This window comes from Xyrauchen texanus, chromosome 29, assembly GCF_025860055.1.
Source record: "Xyrauchen texanus isolate HMW12.3.18 chromosome 29, RBS_HiC_50CHRs, whole genome shotgun sequence".
NCBI lineage: Eukaryota > Metazoa > Chordata > Actinopteri > Cypriniformes > Catostomidae > Xyrauchen > Xyrauchen texanus.
Window position 1 is genome coordinate 13,619,198 of NC_068304.1, and position 7,840 is coordinate 13,627,037.

General features: G+C 42.8%; 1 protein-coding gene across 1 annotated transcript; it reads right to left on the minus strand.

The window, feature by feature from the left end:
• Window positions 1-269: 269 nt before the first annotated feature.
• LOC127623109 (la-related protein 6-like) lies at window positions 270-6,650 on the minus strand. The gene is made up of 3 exons (XM_052097363.1): window positions 6,049-6,650; window positions 3,539-3,737; window positions 270-2,121 (listed from the first exon to the last, which is right to left on the minus strand). The coding sequence occupies exons 1-3, from the start codon at window positions 6,648-6,650 to the stop codon at window positions 1,021-1,023; spliced, it is 1,902 nt and encodes a 633-aa protein (XP_051953323.1). The 3' UTR covers window positions 270-1,020.
• Window positions 6,651-7,840: the final 1,190 nt, after the last annotated feature.

Genomic DNA, 7,840 nt, shown 5'->3' on the forward strand with positions numbered 1-7,840 from the left:
TGTTGGGCCCACAAGCTCCATGCTAATATACATTTCAAGGTTTTAGTTTAAGAACATTTTGTAACAAATTTAATTTATTTTGGTACTAGACTTCGTTTGGTACCATGTTGGGTCGCCAATTGATGTCCATTGTGTCCCGAAACAAAACTAGTTTAGAACCTTTGATTTACATTAAGTATAAATTTGACAGCATATTAAAATACAAAACTGCTAAAAAGGGGAGAGGATACTGGATCTAAACAAATAAGCAATACCCCAGATTAATGCGATTGTAGTGATTTATTTGTACAATAGGAAGCAGACTGTGCAGTGCCTGAACTCCACTCAGGGCAAACATGGGACAATATGTGCTTAGGACAGAAACCTCAAACATTTGTCCACTGTATGCTACACTCAGAGGAAGCAGAAGAGGACTCGACCCAAAGAATAGACAAAATATAGATCCCAGCTAATAAGTAATCACTAAAATGAGAAGCACATTTAAATTCAGAAAAGAAAAAACGAGCTTGAGACAAATAAAAGAAAATATTGCATCAGAGATCATCATTTGGTCCAGTGCAGGGGGTTCCAGAGATTATGGCCACACTTGCTCAATTAATCAGACAGGTAGATGGTTACTGAAAACCAAATGCCCAAACTATGACCCACACACACACCAGTAATACATTTACCACATTTTACATGGGAGTCAGACACGTACGTTATAAATGACACAAAAAGGTACCAGGATAATCCCTTCACATTCCTTATAGCAACATTAACAGAAAATATATTAGGGTGATTTAAAACTTAAATACTTTCAAAACAGCTTCCCTTGTTGTAATACTATCAAATCTGAAATTAGACAAATTAAGATATATAAAAGGATAACAAAAATACTGCATATAGAAAAGGTATTTCAAAAGACAGGCCAGTCCTACAGAGATGGTGAAAAATGATCATTCCAACAGTGCAACAGAGTTTGAGGGTCCAATGGGCAACAGTAGGGCGAGTGATGGGGTGGGTGGTTTAGAGCTGAAGTCAGGTTTGGGTGGATGCAGTCTTGCCCCAGTCACCACCAGAGGGAGCTAAGTGAAACCCGCGTGTGCCATCAGGTCCCCTAGGGAGCCGCACCACACCTGGGGGAAGACCGTCTGCATTCTGGATCTTTCTGCCGAGCATGGGACTTCCTACTGGGCTGCTCTCCTGACTAGCCACTTGTTTCCTGCGCTGGACCCAGGGGCTGCCTGAGGGCGTCAGGCTGCTGTCAGAGGAATAGTCCGCCCAGCGCCGACCTGGTTCAGGGCTCAACCTGCCCTCGTTAACCAAAAGAGATTTGCCAGAGTGGTGCGTTTTGCGTTGGGTGCAGGGACTGGCCCGCGGGCTGCTCCAGGGGCTTGAGCGCGGGGATACCACTGGACTAAGGTGGTTGGGACCTGCGCTAGTGGGACTGAGCTTGTTGCAGGAACGGGACTTGCGGGCCAACCGCGGGGATGTGGGGTTGCTCTCAGTTTCTGAAGAGCTTGCGGCAGAGTCATCACCATGATACTGCAACTCCCGAACACGACTGTTCAGCGAGCGACTCTTCCGCATGCCACTGACGCCGTCCTCTCGCGGTCTGTCTTTCAAGACCTTTTTCTTGGGTGGTTTGGTGCCGATTAGAACGGCTTTCAGACCCAACGGGCCTCTACTGTCTCCTTCTCCCCCAACTGCCTCATGGGCCTTCACGGCTGCCTCCACCTCTTCAAACTCAACAATGGCACACTCCTCTGTACCCAGCTGCGAATACCGGCCACTAAGTTTCTTCAGGTCAGCTGGCAAGTCTTTGCCAGGTTTTAAAACCCGCACTGAGGATATTGGGCCATAGTTTCCAAATGCCTTCAGTAGAAGCTCCATTAGACACTCCTGCTGGGTCGGTCCAGCTCCACTGCCTCCATTCCCCTCGCCGCCAAGTGCCATGCCCAGCTCCGGCCAGCGCTTCAATTCACTGAGCAGCAGCATGCGACTTGGCAAAGACTCGCTGGCAAACACTGGTACAGTTGACCTGCGACGCACTTTACGGCCCTCATCATTCAGTTCAAGCAGGTTTGAGTGCCGCAAGGCATACGCAGTGGTTCTCCAGTCCCGCGTCAAATGCTTTACCTGAGGGAGAGACAGAAACCATTTAACCTTCTTTGGGTTTGACAATCAACTCTCAAGACATGTTTTCATATGAGAATGAAAGTACAACTTTTCTGCCAAAAATGTAGTCCTCATTAACAATAAAGCGTTACTTCTACCAAGCTCAAGATAATTTTTTGGTTAAGGACTGAACTTTAGCTTTGTTTCACCTGAAGCTATTCTATTGCTACATAAGATATGAATTAAACCACTTGAGTTACATGGATCACTTTATGCTGCCTTTATGCCCTCATCTGAACGTGAAAGTTTTAGACCCCATTGACTAACATTTTATGGACAAAAGTAGCAGAGATGCTTTAGAAACCATTTGCGTTCCGTAGAAAAAATAAAGCCATGCAAGTTTGAGATGGCATGGTGAGAAAATTAATTATTTTTGGGTGAACTACACCTTAAAGACTTACAAGTACAGTTTTAAAACTTAGTACAGTACAACAAATGTATTTGTGGGCTTAGTCATGTAAAAAAACTCCAAATTCAAACAAGACTAGCCACTTTATGTCAAAAGCAAAGCCATGTCACTGCTGGTCACCATTTTTAAAAAGGTATATTTCACACAAGAAAAAAAATCTCAAGCAATTTTCTAACGTTTTGTTCAACAAATTAAGTCTCTTCAGTTGACTTTAACCTCAGACCTCATTTTACCTGAACAGCTACAAATAAAACGATACAATGAAAGTGAATGATGCATAGTATTAAACATCTCCTTGTGTACCACAGTCATATAGGTTTGAAAAGACATGAGCATGAATGATTTTCATTTTTGGATGAACTATATCTTTAACAGCATTTGGTTATGGTCAGAGAGGCTGAAATGCCACATCGTCACAGATGTTTCATGTTCCAGTGTTATTTCAAACTGGACATTAAATCATAAATGAATTTGATATCAAGATAACGACAAAAGTACTGAAATGGCAGAGAAGGACAAGACTATTTATTTTCAACTAACCAATTTCAGTTAAAAGCGAATAGGACAGTGTGAAAATGTAATGTTTAGAACTATAAATATTTGATAAATTAAGTTTAAATGAGCTTTAAATTATCATGCATTGCTTTGAATGCATTTTAATGTTTTTCCCCATGTAAGGAGGAGGAGTACAAAAAAATTTATTGACAGCCTGTAGTCTGCTACTTGCTATTGTTAGTCTGTGGCAGGAGGCATTTTTGATTTAGGGGGAGGGATATCCTCATTTTAGAGTCATCAATATTTTAGGTCCATTTTCCTGTAAAAGACTAAGAGTCAATTAGAATGTTTACATCTGCTGAAAGTTTTATGGAGAACACTAGCATATCGAAACAAACATGAACTAAAAGCCACAAAACCCTAATTAAGATTTAATGGGGTCTCCAACAAATGGTAGATTTCAGAGATTGTTACCTTTTTAAAGGATGTGAGCAGCTTGACGCTGACGAAGCCAAGCTTATTGCGGCGAACATGTTTCAGCAGGAATGCATCGTGCTCCAGGTTCTCATCAGACAGATAATATTCAATCTGTGCTACCAGTTTCTGGATGAGCTCTGGATCAGGAGGTTGCCAGCTCTCCTCCTCGAGTTCTCCACCGCTGGTACCAGCACCACTGAGAGAGAACACACGCATGACTTTCTACATTTGCAACTCAAAATCAATTCAGCATCAGGTTGGAAAATAAGTGTTTGGCAGCATGTTAAAGCAGCAGGGAGCCCGTCTGTTTCCCCTCATCCACCCTAAAATCTCAGATTCCCCCATAATCCAACAGCCTGTGCAAAACATGAGCATCACAGCTCACAACACCAACACACGCCACCTCTCCATGAGCAGAGCAGAAGCAAAGACCTCTCCATCTGACCAACACAAATGATGGCTGAATGCATGGTGAGCTACAGCTGCCTGCTGTTCTCCAGAGAGAGAGAGACAGACTTGTAGCAACCAGCCATCTCCTGAGGGACAACCACAACTAAGGAATGAACATTTGATAAATGTATTAAAAATGTAACCCCCCACTCACATCGCAAACCTCTCATTACACATAAAGAGAGCGAGAGAGAGCGAGAGAGAGAAAGCGAGAGAAAGAGAAAATAGGGAAAAGCAACCATGCTTCTGTAAGAAAAAAAAATCTGTACCAGCCAAATAGACAACGCTTCAATGAGATCTCGCTGCTTGCAGTACCTACTGGTCTGTTGGAAATAACCTTCAGAAATCAAATTAGATTGATGACTCATCACCTTCCAACCTCCTCCACCCTATAAAAATGTGTGTCCACTCGGGCATGTGTACTACTCCTAAAGAGACAGACATTTGAACAAGGCAGGGAACCCCATCAGGCACAAAAAGAAGCCTGTCATGATCCGCCCACCAGAGCTGGTGCACAATGGCAGAATCAACAAGACATATTAGAGCTTTAGAACAATTAAAGCAAAAACGCCCATGGGCTGCAGCTTCACAACTACTCAAAGAGATGCAAATGAAGTCCATAATGCTCAGTAGCGCATTCTGACACGAGTGAGAATGCCGTTCAACAGGTCATCTAGGGAAAATGTTACAGTTTGTCAACAGTGCAAATAAGCCAGTGGGCAGAGTCCAAGGTGCTCAGGAACAGTCTTGGTCACCGTTTGCTGCAGACAGTGAGCGCAACAGGCTAATATGATCAGACACCACATTGAAAATCTGGGATTCCAAATATAACTGGGAATAAACTAATGATTTTGCTAAATGTTTTAGGTCCCCAATTAAATGAGCAAATTGGTGACGGTGACCAAATTAAAATACTCCGGGTTCAATACAAGTGCAGCTCAATCAGCAGCAGCTGTGGCATAATGTTTATTATCACCAACATTTGACTCATTTTATTAAAAAAACAAAATGCAAATATCTGGGTTAAAGTGAGGCACTTGTTGTTGCTATACTTCTGAAACCACATTTTAACAATTACATGTAAATGTGCATTTTCACATGCTTTGTGTGACAAAATCACTTGCTAACCATTTGTGTAAAGTTAAATCCAATTTACAACATGCCATTTTGCCATAAACGCTAAAAAAAAAAAAAAAAAAAACTGTAAAATTATACAACATCTTTACAGCTAAAAAAATAAAAACACAAATTTCAACAATTCATGTAAATGCTCTTATTAAATAAGAATCACATTTCTGCCTCACAACCCTCCAAAAATTGTCCCCATTCACTTCTATTGCAAGTGCTTCACTGCTACCCAGAGATAGAGATAGATAGATAGATATATATATATTTTTTTTATTATTATGTTTATTTATTTTTTTAAAGAGGAAAGAGTACAAATGTATTTTTGTGCTAATCAACATTATGCCACAAATGCTGTTGATTTTGAGCTCAACTTGCATTGAACCTGGAATATTTATTAACTTCAATCCTTTAACATGGGTCAACTTTTTCACTCAAATTTGTATGCTGATAATTTGTAATCATTTTTTTTTATATTAAATTAAAACACAAGCAAAATATAAGCTGTAAAAATGTCTCCCATTCCATATCAGTAACCTACTGAATACATTTGTTATATTTGGCATCATTATTGTTATCGGCCATTGAAAAACCATTTAAGAAAGCCCACAGAACCCCAAACGACCACTAGAGTGGACTGCTCCATGAACCTGGTTGAACTAGTCGAGCAACAGGTCTGGTTCCATTCCAGGAGTTGCGCGTCCACCTGCGACAGGCGTCACCATACATACATCACATCTCATTCACAATTAGAAAGGTTCTTTGAAGGGGTCAAGCATTGTCAACATAACCATTTATAACCCTGGAAGTGCTGTTGCGTGTGTGTGAACGTGTGGGTGTGTAGGGGAGGGGAATCAATGACAATTTTGTTTAGTGACTAAACAAATCTTATTGACATTTCAATGAGGTAATATCACAATTCGTCTTTATACCTGGATTTATCGTGTCTTCCGATCTCGTCTTCACTGCCGCTGCCCGTGTGGAGCTCGATTGTGTTGGATGAAGCCTCCTCGTCTGGTTCCTCGTCTTCCGCCACCTGGATCGCGACAATGATGGTCACCGGAGCATTCATTTCCCGCAGGTGTTTGTCCGAGTCCGGCGCGTCTGACAGCCGCTGCTGCTGCTCGACGGTGGCGCTCATGATCTCCGCCGTGAACGAGTCCTCTTCCGCGGCTCCGCTAGACTCTGCGCTTGATGGGGAACCGAGTGCGAGGCTGTAAGACGGATACAAAGTTCCTAAGCGCTTGTGAAGAGCAAACGGAGCCGTCAGGATGCCCTCCGCGGCGGACCAGAACGTCCAGAATCGGCGCCACGGAAAGTGTTCAGGCGGCGTAGTAGGAGTGTCAGAGAAGGAAGAGGGGAAGGGTTTGCGTTCTTCAGCTGCTACTTCCTCATATGTAAGAGGCTTTGTGTGTTTGAATCGAGCTCGGTGATTGGGCCATGACGCCTCCCCAACCCACCAGCAAAACTGAAGCCAAGAGGGCGGTAGCAGGAACGCGACGCACCGCAGGAACGCGTTCAGCACGGCGGACATTTCTAAGCTTCTCTTTCTCATGACTCGTTAGAGAAGCGGGAGCATTTCGTCATTACATTTATATGGGCAAACAATAATCGTTTCACGTGAGGGCAATTAATGAAAGAACAAAGCGGCTATCAATCCAAGGCGTGAGATGCACTCTAGATGCGTAAAGAGGATAATAGGCTTAAGAGCAGCAGAGACGCGCGGATTTACTGTTTGGGAAGGACGAACGAAACGTTCTGTGATCAAATATAGTTTTCTTATTTTATTTATTTAGTATTAATAAAAATGTAGAGTGTCTGTCTGTCACTCTTATCTATCTATCGGTCTTTTTGATCTATCTGTCTGTCTCAAAACTGTGGAGATGATTGTGGCCTTTAGGAGGAACACCCCATCATTGTCCCCCCTCACCATTCTAAACAGCACTGTGGCAGCAGTGGAGTCATTCAGGTTCCTGGGCACTACCATCTCACAGGACCTAAAGTGGGAGACCCACATTGACTCCATTTTGAAAAATACCTAGTAGAGTTTGTACTTCCTTTGCCAGCTGAGGAAGTTCAACCTGCCACAGGTGCTGCTGAAACAGTTCTACACAGCAGTCATTGAGTCTGTCCTCTGCACTTCAATAACTGTCTGGTTTGGTTCAGCTACCAATTCAGACATCAGAATACTTCAAATGATATTTCGGACTGCTGAGAGGGTTATTAGCGCTCCCCTACCCACCCTGCTAGAACTGTTCAAATCCAGAGTAAGGAAAAGGGCTGGTAAAATCACTCTTGACCCTACTCAACACGCACACTTACTTTTCACACTTCCTTTGCCCTCTGGCCTGTGCTACAGAGCACTGAGCACCAGAACAGTCAGGCACAGGAACAGTTTTTGTTTTCCCTCAGGCCATCTACCTCCTGAACAGTTAAAACTGCCCCCAAAAGCAGAAGGTTGTTAGTTCGATCCCCACATCCACCACCATTGTGTCCTTGAGCAAGGCACTTAGCCCCAGGTTGCTCAGGGGGGATTGTCCCTGTAATAAGGGCTCTGTAATTTGCTTTGGATAAAAGCGTCTGCCAAATTCATAAATGTAAATGTAAATAATTTTGTTTTGTCAATACAACCATGTGCAATATTCAATCCATCCGTTCCTACATACATATTTCATTTATATTCTTTAAGATATCCTACCTCTTCTTCAATACATTGCATCACAT

What these genes read in the sequence shown, in the direction of transcription:
- LOC127623109 (XM_052097363.1), bottom strand. Translation starts at nt 6,650, where the DNA reads ATGTCCGCCGTGCTGAACGCGTTCCTGCGGTGCGTCGCGTTCCTGCTA. An exon ending in GGAAGACACGATAAATCCAG is followed by an intron (nt 3,738 to 6,048) that starts GTATAAAGACGA and finishes GTTCTCTCTCAG; the next exon opens with TGGTGCTGGTACCAGCGGTG. An exon ending in TGCTCACATCCTTTAAAAAG is followed by an intron (nt 2,122 to 3,538) that starts GTAACAATCTCT and finishes TCTCTCCCTCAG; the next exon opens with GTAAAGCATTTGACGCGGGA.